Source organism: Somniosus microcephalus, chromosome 26 (assembly GCF_052327205.1).
Source record: "Somniosus microcephalus isolate GS21.2 chromosome 26, FLI_Smic_1.0, whole genome shotgun sequence".
Taxonomy (NCBI): domain Eukaryota; kingdom Metazoa; phylum Chordata; class Chondrichthyes; order Squaliformes; family Somniosidae; genus Somniosus; species Somniosus microcephalus.
The window spans coordinates 10,875,558-10,888,257 of record NC_141012.1 but is presented as its reverse complement, the minus strand read 5'-3'; the positions used below and the strand labels follow the sequence as shown (position 1 = coordinate 10,888,257).

The 12,700-nt window shown below is 47.4% G+C and overlaps 1 protein-coding gene across 1 annotated transcript in view; it reads left to right on the top strand.

Annotated features, from left to right (window-relative positions):
• bace1 (beta-secretase 1) overlaps nucleotides 1-12,700 on the top strand; it is a 145,049-nt gene that overhangs the window by 43,370 nt on the left and 88,979 nt on the right. The window contains exon 2 of the mRNA XM_085967824.1: nucleotides 1,188-1,276. Within this exon, the coding sequence (XP_085823950.1) occupies nucleotides 1,188-1,276 (89 nt within the window). The remainder of the gene's footprint in view (nucleotides 1-1,187; nucleotides 1,277-12,700) is intronic.

The following is a 12,700-nucleotide window of genomic DNA, read 5'->3' as shown; positions in this document are numbered from 1 at the left end:
GTTTGGAACCCGCAAAGCCCTAAGCTTTGAAATTCCCTCCCTAACCCTCTCTGCCTCTCTCTCCTCCTTTAACACGCTCCTTAAAACCTATCACTTTGACCAAGCTTTCCTGTCCTAATTCCTCCACATGTGGCTCAGTGTGAAATTTTGTCTGATAACGCTCCTGTGAAGCGCCTTGGGACGTTTAGGCGCTATATAAATCCCTCCACCTCCGGCGTACCGTGGCTGCAGTGTGTACCATCTACAAGATGCACTGCAGCAACTCGCCAAGGCTTCTTCGGCAGCACCTCCCAAACCCGCAACTTCTACCACCTAGAAGGAGAAGGGCAGCAGGCGCATGGGAACACCACCACCTCCAAGTTCCACTCCAAGTCACACACCATCCTTGAACATAAATTGGCCATTCCTTCATTGTCGCTGGGTCAAAATCCAGGAACTAGCATCACTGTGGGAGCACCTTCACTACACAGACTGTAGCGGTTCAAGAAGGCGGCTCACCACCACCTTCTCCAGGCCGATTAGGGATGGGCAATTAATGCTGGCCTTGCCAGCGACGCCCACATCCCAGGAACGAATAAAAAATAAATAAATGCAATTTTTTGTTGAAACAACCAACCTTCCCCGTCCCCGCCCCCGCCCCCAACACGAATAGCAATGGACATGTAATGTGATTAAGTGTGATTTTTCCTATAATGAGTCTAGATGGGTCTAGACAGAGTAGATAGTGAGAAACTGTTCCCATTGGTGGAAGGGGTGAGAACCAGAGGACACAGATTTAAGGTGATTGGCAGAAGAACCAAAGGTGACATGAGGAAAAGTTTTTTTTAATGCAGCGAGTGGTTAGGATCTGGAATTCACTGCCTGAAAGGGTGGTGGAGGCAGATTCAATTGTGGCTTTCAAAAGGGAATCGGATAAGTACCTGAAGGAAAAAAATTTGCAGGGCTGTGGGGAAAGGACGGGGGAGTGGGACTGGCTGAAGTGCTCTTGCAGAGAGCCGGCACGGGCTCGACGGGCCGAATGGCCTCCTTCTGTGCCGTAACCATTCTCTGATTCTACAATCTGCTGGTACCAAAACACTCAATAAGTCGATTAAACAACACCGCTAGCAGTGTCCTTTAGCAGTGGGATCACGACGAGCGAGCCTGTCCGAATGGAGTAAAATAACCGCTTTCTCTTTCTGTACCAGCTGAACATTCTGGTGGACACCGGTAGCAGCAACTTTGCTGTTGGTGCAGCAGCACATCCGTTCCTGAAGAGATACTATCGGCGCACTCTGTGAGTATAACCTCTTTACGTTCGCACGTGCGGGCTGAAGCTGGGTTCACAGCTCCCCCCGCCCAACCAATAACCTGGTTCATTCCACGTTTTATTTGACGGGGGAGGGGAAAATCACACAGCAAAGCAGTCTGGGGAATATTTTCTAGCATTGGAGGCGGGGGTTGGGGTGGGGGTGGTGGTGTCTGGATTTAACCTGGGCCGACATTTTTTCCCCCATGTTAACAGAGCTCAAGAGCGAGGAAGCAAAGGGCACCGCCCAACAACTCTCAATGGACTGTTACATTCAAGTGTGCCAATATGGAAGACCACCTCTGCAGCTAACCCGAGGAAGGAAAAAAAATAACCAGAACCTCAGGACCATCCTGAAACTCTTTGCAGCCAATAAAGTACTTTTTGAAGTGTGATGATTGCTGTAATGCAGCAGCAATTTTACGCACAGCAAGGTCCCATAAACAGCAATGTGACAGTGACCAGATAAGTTTTAGTGATGTTGGTTGAGGGATAAATATTGGCCAGGACACCGGGGAGAACTCCCCTGCTCTTCTGCAAAATAGTGCCATGTGGGATCTTTTTACGTCCACCCGGGAGAGCAGGCGGGGCCTCGGTTTAACATCCCATCCGAAAGACGGCACCTCTGACAAGTGCAGCGCTCCCTCAGTATTCATAGAATCATAGAGTTACAGCACGGAAGGAGGCCATTTCGGCCCATCGTGTCCGCGCCGGCCAACAAAGAGCTATCCAGCCTAATCCCACTTCCCAGTTCTTGGTCCGTAGCCCTGCAGGTTACAGCATCCCAAGTGCACATCCAAGCACTTTTTAAATGTGGTTAGGGTTCCTGCCTCTACCACCCTTTCAGGCAGTGAGTTCCAGACCCCCACAGCTAGATTATGGACTCAGGTCTTTGGAGTGGGGGGCTTCAGTCGTGAACTTCTGACTCCGAGACGAGAGTGCTGCCGCTGATGCAAGGCTGACACTTGCTGCCTAAGATTAGCCCATGCAACATTTGGTCAGTGTTGAGAACCCTAGTTTCATCGTCATTTGGGGATTCCACCTGTTATGTTCATAGGTATTGTATTAAAGGCGAGCAGCGAACTGGTGCCGCAAGGCAATCGGCTGAATCTTACTGAAGATTATTATAAGCATGTAGGTGCTATAATTATCTAGGCTGATTCTTCAGTGCAGTACTAAGGGAGTGCCGCATTATCAGGGGTGCCAACTTTCAGTCAGACACTAAGCTGAGAACCCTCTCTGTCTGTTCTGATGGATGTAAAAGATCTCATTGCATTATGTGAAGAAGCGCGGGAAATTCGCCAAGTATTCTGGCCAACATCCCTCCCTCAGCCAAGGCAACCAAAAACACTTCAACTGATCATTCATCTCGATTTGCAGTTTGTGAAACCTTTGTGTGTGCAGATTGGCTGCGTAACATTTACCTGTATAGCTAAAGTATTGGATGTGCAGCATTGTGGCAATGTATAAATGCAAGTTCTTTCTTTCTAATACTCCTAGAGCCATGTGAGCTCTTCAGAGGCAGCGTTTTGCAGTATGAGAAATCAGACAAATGGAGATTTAAACCACTGTTACACTGAGTCATGCAGATCAGGAAGGTCCCATGTTAATGCCCAGTTGACCCTGGATCCGGGGAACCCAGTCGTGGCCCTACAGAAGTTCTAAGCTGATGAGAACTTCTTGTTTTCAAATCCCTCCATGGACTCGTCCCTCCCTATCTCTGTAACCTCCTCCAGCCCTACAACCCTCCGGGATCTCTGCGCTCCTCCAATTCTAGCTTCTTGCGCATCCCCGATTTTAATCGCTCCACCACCGTGTGTTCAGCTGCCTAGGCCTGAAGCTCTGGAATTCTCTCCCTAAACCTCTCTGCCTCGCCACCTCTCTCTCCTCCTTTAAGACACTCCTTAAAACCTACCTCCACCTGTTCTAATATCTCCTTATGTGGCTCGGTGTCAAACTTTGTCGGATAATCGCTCCTGTGAAGCACCTTGGGACGTTTTACTACGTTAAAAGGTGCTATATAAATACAAGTTGTTGTTGACTGGAAAAATCCTTGATCACTCCTGATCTCTATCCAGTGGTTCCTGTTTGGAAGGGTGCAGTTCTGTGGATATCGGGTCTGTCAAATAGCCCAATGGACTTCTCTGTCTCTCGCTCTCATCTGGTGCATAAGGGCAGGTTACTTGGGCGAGATATCAAAAGCCTCCTGGTGTCCATGGAGCTCTAGGCCAGGGACAATCAGCACCTTCAGGACAGGAGGAAGAAAATCGGAGTGGGGGGCATTTCTTTTATAATACCGCTAGCCCTTCTCTAGAGTATGCTGAGAGTTGGTCACAGCACGGGCAAACATGTGATGTAGTGCAAAGGTAGTGACTAACAGCTCACCCACTGTTTCTGCTCAGCGGCAGCTAAACACTCCAGTCCCTTGCTATGGCAGCTGCACAGAAGAGTATTTAGGGCCAGGTGGAGACATTACGGCCTATCTCTTGCTCTCACATTGGGACATTGTAGAGATTGAATGCACATGATTGCAACAGGCCTGAGGTCATCACAGCAATGTTTCAACAAAAGACCTTTAACAAGCTCACAAAGCCTGGACAATGAAATCTGCCATCCCTTCACTTTTCTGACTTGTTCCTGCCAACTGTCTTATCATTTTCTCAGTATTAGTTAGCCTCCTGTGACGTTGCTTGAAAAAGCTTGAACCTGCTCTAGCCTCGGGCCTGTTCAAACCCCCGCCCCCCACCTCCCATTCAAGCATCGGCACTTTTCCGCCTCAGGCTTCTTCCATCTCTGCTCCAGCCTCAGGCCTGCTCAACCCCCCCACCCACCCCACCATCCAATCATCGGCACTTCTCAGCCTCTGCTACAGCTACAGCTTCGGGAATGTTCAATCCACAGGCCCATTCGGGATCCATGTCCATTCCCCACCGTTTCAGCCCTTACGGAAGGTGCCCGGGCTGGAAATGGAACTGAAGGTTTGGGGTAGCGTTTGTACAATTTTAACAATTGCAGGGAAGCTACAATACGACAGTACCATAACTATGCATTCTACACACAACAACAACTTGTATTTATATAGCGCCTTTAACGTAGTAAAACGTCCCAAGGCATTTCACAGGAGTATTAGAAGACAAAAAAATTGACACCGAGCCATATAAGGAGAAATTAGGGCAGGTGACCAAAAGCTTGATCAAAGAGGTCAGTTTTAAGGAGTCTTAAGGAAGAAAGAGAGGTAGAGAGGCGGAGAGGTTTAGGCAGGAAATTCCAGAGCTTAGAGCCCAGGCAACAGAAGGCACGGCCACTGATGGTTGAGCGATTATAATCAGGGATGCTCAAGAGGGCAAAATTAGAGGAGTGCAGATATCTCTGGGGGCTGTGTGGCTGAAGGAGATTACAGAGATAGCGGGGGGCAAGGCCATGGAGGGATTTGAAAACAAGGATGAGGATTTTGAAATCGAGATGTTGCTTAACCAGGAGCCAATGTAGGTCAGCGAGCACAGGGGTGATGGGTGAACGGGACTTGGTGCGAGTTAGGACACGGGCAGCCAAGTTTTGGCCTCAAGTTTATGTAAGGTAGAACATGGGAAGCCAGCCAGGAGTGCATTGGAATAGTCAATTCTAGAGGTAACAAAGGCAAGGATGAGGGACACCAGGACATATGTACTACACCATGGACATACATACTATAGCACCATGGAAAAAGATTCTCCAGCATCACATACATAGTACAGCACACAGTACTGCGTACAGTTCCGATCACCACATTACAGGAAGGATGTGATTGCTCTGGAGAGGGTACAGAGGAGATTTACGAGGATGTTGCCAGGACTGGAGAATTTTAGCGATGAGGAAAGATTGGAGAGGCTGGGGTTGTTTTCTTTGAACAGAGGAGGCTGAGGGGAGACCTAATTGAGGTGTAGTTAATTATGAGGGGCCGAGATAGAGTGGCCAGGAAGGGCCTATTTTCCTTAGCAGAGAGGTCAATAACCAGGGGGCATAGATTTAACGTAATTGGTAGAAGGATTAGAGGGGAGTTGAGGAGAACTTTTTTCACCCAGAGGGTGGTGGGGGTCTGGAACTCACTGCCTGAAAGGGTGGTAGAGGCAGAAACCCTCATCACATTTAAAAAGTACTTGGATATGCACTTGAAGTGCCGTAACCTACAGGGCTATGGACCAAGAGCTGGAAAGTGGGATTAGGCTGGAGAGCTCTTTGTCGGCCGGCACAGACACAATGGGCCGAATGGCCTCCTCTGTGCCGTAAATTTCTATGATTCACATAGATATCATTCTACAGTGCCATTGATAAATATTCACACAGACACATTTTATTACTATAGATATTTATTACTATTTCTGAAAAATAAATTATTTCTGTTGAACAACAAAACAGCCACATTACTTTTAAATCAAGTCAACCGGCTTGTTTCTTGCTAATGAACCTCTTGAGGTTCCTTGCCAATTAATAGTGCAAGCTGTGAGAGAAAGTAGGTCTTGGTAATTAAACAGCGGGTTATTAAAGCCAGGGAACTTCAGCCCAGGTACCAGCCTCTGCTTCATCAGAAATGAACGCTACAGCTACCGTACAAGAACCGAGATTGTTTTTCTAAAATAAAAAGAACGATTGCACGATACTGGTCGGGAGGTCCCAGGCTTGATTCCTAGGCTGCGCTGTGACGGTGGTCGTGATTAGGGTGCTACAATAGGCCTTCAGAACACTAAATGAGGGAGGAGAGAAAGAGCAGTCACTTTTCCTGCTCCTAACTGCTGGACTGACCCCTGTTGGAAGGAGCACCTCTGTAGGCTTCTGATGACCACAGGATAGAGCATAATTGTGATGCCTGCCTTGGTAAAATAGAGGGTGGACATTGACTGTTGAGGTTCTCTAAGATCCTGGAAGTCTTCTTGCATCCGTGGAATCCTCCCTCAGTCAGAGTCAATGGCCTAGAAATTGGAGGGTTTAGCACAGGCCGTTAAGCCCGTTTTGCTGAAAGAAATGGCGGCCGCCTCACTTCCGCCCGCTTCCGGTGGGTCCCGCGGCGGCCACCATTTTCGGCAGGTCGGCAGCGTTGCCGTTGCCTGCGCTGGTGGCAAGTATTTTAATTAGCAGGAGCGTGACATCAATCGGCACGCAACGCGGAGAAGTGGGAGAAAGCGGCGGTGAGCTATAACCCGTACAGTAAACAACTGCTGAGTTAACTGATAACTGTTAAGTTACTAAACGTGACTGGACAGAGAAGAATTCCACCTTCTCAGCTCCAGGCTTAATTCAACCCCAAGTCAGACAAGGGAAGGAGTATTCTCGGTCCCTGTGCTCCCCAACCTGTTGTCACTTTAGTATCTGACCATTTCATTACCAGGCCATGCCACACAGCCATGTCTTATATTGGTGTGCACAATGCCTTGTGGTTGTTTGGGGGACTTGAGCTATTTTTAGATGGAAATGTCTGGCCGAGTGTGAATCTTTTCTAAGGGACGGAGAAATTTACTATGAATGGCCAGGGATGGCAACTGGCCGACGACTACAGGTGTAGCTTCTAAATGGAGGTGGGGTGAGGGATGGGATCATGGTTGAGTTGCAATGTTTACTTTGATTTTGACAAAAATTCATTGAAACCCTGGATGACGTTACTGACCGTGCCTCCTCATCACAAAAAATCACCGCGAAAAAGTAAAGACTTGGCATCCAGCTTATAATTCAGAAATCTCCATACAGCCCACATCAAAACTGAAAACAGGAAACCACTGGTTGGATTTAGAAACAAAACTCAATGATTATAACACCCTGTGTACACTGTGGGTACTGCCAGATACAGAAAGCCATTGCTATGTTTGTCAGCCGTGGCTCAGTGGGCAGCACCCCTCGCCTCTGAGGCAGAAGGTTGTGGGTTCAAGCCCCACTCCAGAGACTTGAGCACAAAAGCTAGGCCGACACTCCCAGTGCAGTACTGAGGGAACGCCGCACTGTCGGAGGTGCCGTCTTTCGGATGAGACGTTAAACCAAAGCCCCGTCTGCTCTCTCAGGTGGACGTAAAAGATCCCACAGCACTATTGGGAAAAATAGCAGGGGAGTTATCCCCAGTGTCCTGGCCAATATTTATCCCTCAATCAACATCACTAAAAACAGATTATCTGGTCATTATCACATTTCTGTTTGTGGGAGCTTGCTGTGTGCAAATTGGCTGCCACGTTTTCTATATTACAACAGTGACTACACTCCAAAAAAGTACAGGAAACTTTCGATTAACCGGCCCCTAAATAACCGGAACGTTCTATCCACCGGCAAAATTCAGGAGTCGGTTCAGGTAACTTTTTTTACTTTTAGTTACTTTTTTGACTCCATTTGTTGCTGTGCAAGGGTGTAGCTGAAGCTGTTGCTAAGCTACAGAGACGCTTGCAACTTGTGCGCATTGTTTTGAAGCTGCAACAGGGTTTGTTGCTTTATACGGAGCTCTGAGCTCCGTATCTTTTACTATAGCGTTCGGTTATCCAGAATTGTTGATGAACCGGCACCACGTCGGTCCCGTCCGTGCCGGATACCAGAAAGTTTCCTGTACTTCATTGGCTGTAAAGCGCGTTGGGACGTCCAGTGGTCGTGAAAGGTGCTGTAGAAATGCAAGTCTTTCTTTCTTACTATATTTACACCATAAGATGTGCACAGAACACCATATTGCCAATGTTAAATTATATGTTTGAGGAAAAATATTTAGCAGTGTGTTTCAGTAATGTGGCCTCCGCAAGGCAAAAGGAGAGACAACATGTCAAAATATGCATCAGGTTATCACATACAATAGTACAATATCACTCGGAAGTAAAATGATTCTAGCTAAATTATATATATATATCAACGGGGCAGTACCACAGTGGTGGAGAAACTTCTAGAACAATCGGCTGCAGAAGCTCCAGAGTAACATCACCGTGTTGGACATTGCAGCCTTAAAATTGTCATAAGTCATAGAGTCATAACGACACAGAAGGAGGCCATTCGGCCCATCGAGTCCGTGCCGGCTCTCTGTAATGCAATCCAGTCAGTCCCATTCCCCCCCTCTATCTCCGTAGCCCTGCAAGTTTATTTCCCTCAGGTGCCTATCCAGTCTCCCCTTGAAAACATTGAGTGTCTCCGCTTCCACGACTTCCGTCGGCAGCGAGTTCCAGGTCATCACCACTCGCTGCGTAAAAATGTTTTTCCTCACATCCCCCCTGTACCTCTTGCCCAGAACCTTAAATCTGTGTCCCCTAGTCCTTGTACCACCAACTAGTGGGAACAGCCTTTCCCCGTCTAGCCTATCCAAACCCCGTCATAAGACAGTTAATGTAACCAAAGGGACAGACACAAGCAGCAATGTAATGAAGTCAGTGTATTGGTGATAACATCATACACTCCTCCACGACAGTGCCAGCACCACTTTAAATGTGGAACCAGGCAGCAGGCTCCGACAGGTTGTAGTGTTACACAAACAAAGGCTCTGTTCAGTATGACAATATAATGTAGCTCGTTCCCTCTATTAGCACACCCTTAAAAAAAGAGAAATACTTGCATTTCTATAGCACTTTTCATAACCTCAGGATGTCCCAAATAGTTTCACAGCCAATTAAGTGCTTTTTGAAGTGTAGTCACTGTTGTAATGTTGGAAACGCGGCAGCCAATTTGCGCACAGCAAGCTCCCACAAACAGCAATGAGTTAATGACCAGATAATTTGTATTAGTGATGTTGGTTTAGGGATAAATATTAACCAGAGATCCTGTTCTTCTTCGAAATAAGATCATTTACGTCCACCTGAGAGGGCAGATGGGGCCTCAGTTTAATGTCTCATCTGAAAGACGGCACCTCCGCCAGTGCAGCGCTCCCTCAGTACTAAACATTATCTGTTAGAAAAAAATAGCCTAGCCAGGGAAAGGTTTGGGTACGATGAATTTCCTTCATGCCCCTGGGCTAGAGCAGGAAAACACAGCCAGTGCTCCCACTCCTGATTGGTATCTGGTGATCCCTGTTTTTGAAAGTGTGCCTCTGTGGACATCAGGTGAGAATTTGAATCAGGCTCTGCTGTGATGCCTGTCATAGTCGAAGAGCCTACCAATTCTCACAGTCTAGGCTCACACATGAAGAATGGCCACTTAACCAGAAGGCACAGGGAACTATGGGGGCCATGTTAGCCTGGCTCACCGGTCGGGAAACGCACGGGATTGGGCGGAACACCGGTTTTACACCCCTCCCAATCTCGCTCTCCCTTGGCTTCAGTGGAGAGTAAAACCAGTGTTGTACCCAACGTTCCCTGTGAGCTGCACTTTGTTCTGTCAACCTGTTTCTTTTAATGCGCGGTCCCTTTAAATTTCCGCGCATGCGTGGTATTTACAGTGTAAACGCCTGTGAGCGGCCTGCGCGGGGGCCTTTGAGATTACTGCCCTGCCGCGCACCTCTGGGGGACCATTGGTTGTACCCGATTCCATCAGTTTCCTGACGGGTGGGTTAGTTTAAAATTGCTCTCTGTATCTCAGCAACCGGAGAAGGGGAAAAAAAGCTAGTCATTTAGAAAATTGCAGATAGAAAGTCAGGCGCTTGAAGGATTTGCTTCAAGAAATAACGAGCATCTCTCTCTCTCTCTCGCTGAGGAACTGTACAAACTGCAGTGTAGATGAAAATACTCATTACACTTTTAAGTTAATCACGTGAATTAATGGGCTTGACCTGCTAATGCACTTTGGAAAATAGTCATTAGGACCTAAGGCAAAATCTCTGTTACTACGGGCTCAGGGGACACTTCAGTCTGAGATACTGTGATCAGAGCTAAGAGACTATGTAAATATGATAAATACCGTGTATTCTTTCCTTATATTTTGGGCATGAAATGTCCTGGGATTTGGCTGCTGATTGTAAACCTGCTGTGATCACTTTGCAATTACTGAAGAACCAGGGAGGGGGAAATTGGATTATCTGCTTTTTAGGATGGATTCCCAACTTTTTTTTCACCAGCTTTCTAAACTGTGATTTCTTTTGCTCCACTCTCGCCCCTTCCCCGCCTGCGCCCTCAACCCCCACCGAATGCGGTGACTCGTACAGTGGTACAATTCCACAGTCACCGCTACCCTCTTCTTGTGTGAGCCCAGACAGTAAGTGTTGCCTGGCTGTTGGACCACAGAGGGCATCACAGTCAAGTGCGATCCTGTCCCCACCCGACATTCACGCCAGCAGGAGTCTTCTGAGCAGCAATCGGCGGTGGGAACCCTGGTCCACTCGTTAGCGGAGGACTGTTGAGGCTAATTGTAGCACCCGTACACAGCACCCTGGTTGAGGTGAGCTAACCTAAGCACAGACTGAGGATGAACCTCGGTCTTCCCGATCTGTAATGCTCTCTTCCATACTGGGGAGCTCACTTGCCAGCTGAGCCATCAGGGGAACTAACAGATGGGGGAGTGCTTCAGATGGAAAGTACGTTCTCGCCACCCTGCGTGCTCCTCCTTCAGCACCTTTCAGTGAACTCCATGGAGCTCGCTGACCATCAGTGCCCTCACTGATGGCTGCCGCTACCTTAAATACAGGGAATAAAAGCCCATATCGAATAGGAACAAGTCCTCTAGCTGGGACTCAGCCGGTTCCTGCGTTCAGGAGTCTGGAATTGCTTTTGGTTCCAGTCCCAAAGGCAGGTGGAGAACCTTTGGGGCAACAGAGGAATGTGACTCGGACAGATCGTGAATGAGAAGGAGGGATAAAAAGAACCTCAAATGCTGAACATTTGAAATGAAAATAGCAGAAGGAAGCTCTTACCTCTGGTGAGGGAATCAAGAACAAGGGGACATAATCTTAAAACTAGAGCTGGGACATTCAATTCAATTCAATTCAATTTTATTTGTCATATATGCAGCAAATGTATGTACTGCACAATGAAATGTTGATTTTTACGAGTCCTCCCAACATTGGAATAAATATGGCATAGCAATGATAAAAATACTAATAGAAATACAGTAATAATAAATAAAACAACAGTAATAAATAATAATAAATTATTCGTTCATGAGTCTTATGGCCTGGGGGCAGAAGCTGTTTCGAAACCTGCTGGTACGAGACCGTATGCTTCGATATCTCTTACCAGACGGGAGCAGGAGGGAAATCAGGAGGCACTTTTTCCACCCAAAGGATCGTAGAAATTTGGAACTCTCTCCCCCAAAAGGCTGTGGATGCTGGGACAATTGGAGCTTCCAAGACTGAGATTGCTTGATTTTTGTTGAGTAAGGGTATCGAGGGATATGGCGCTGTGGCTGGAAAATGGAGTTGAGGTCCAGATCAGCCGTGATCTAATTGAATGGCGGAGCAGGCCCAAGCAGCAGAATGGCCATCTCCTGTCCCTAGCGTTCCTAAGTGCAAGAGAGAATGTGGTGTAATGGAAATCAAGGGGCTTAAACGGGACACACATTTAACTGAATTGTCATATAGAAAATTAAATTATGCTATGTGACTATTAGGGCAGGAACAGTAAATGCATTTGCATGAAATTCCTTTATCAGCTATTTTAAATGGACCTTTTTTAAACAAGTCCTATGAAAAGGAATTACATAGTAAAACTTTTAGCGTTTGTACATTAATAGTTGCACCGCATAATTTCCAGTCCATGCCCTAAAATACTACATAGGGAGCTAATCGTACTCGTAATAGTCTCTCTCATTTCCCACCTCTTAATGTGCTTTAATGCTAGCTGGAGGCAACTTGCTAGGAGACATTTTGTCCCCTTAGTGACATCATGAATAAGGGTTTGGTTTTTAAGTGGGCTGTCCATGTTGTTTCTAACATGCCAACTGGACACCAAAGGATGCCCAACTTTTATTTCCACTTGCTTAGTTATTCACGTCACTAAGGTTTTCCTATGGGCTTTCGTCCATTGTAAGGCGAACATCATGGGGGAGAAATCCGGTATCGCCCCGTTTGGGGCGCAATTATCGGCCGGGCGCAAAGTTTATCGCCTGGCGCTAATTATCGCCTCCGACTGCAAACTTGGCTTCTATCGCCCCTGGAGGTGATTGGAGTGCTAAATCAGGCGCTACACACCTCTTAAGGCGCTAACGCCGAGGAGCGAGGCGCTACATCAGAGTGCTGATGAAGCTCATGTGATGTCAGTCAGCGATGGAACACAGACACACTGGCGCCGGCCAGTTCTTAAAGGGGAGGGGTCGATCTTGCTCTCCATCCACACCCTGCTCATTGCAGCCTTGAATCTCGGCCTGGAGCGACCTGTACATCAATTCTGCTGGAAAGAACAATGGAGAGACCCAGGGAAAGATCTCAGAGTGCAGCCCCCATAGTCTCTTCTAAATTGATGCAAGGAAGGACAAATCAAAATGAACCTGCAAAGTGCAGCTCAGTACCCAAAACTCCATCACACAGCATTGAATCTCTCCAGAAGTCTCTCTCTCTCTCTC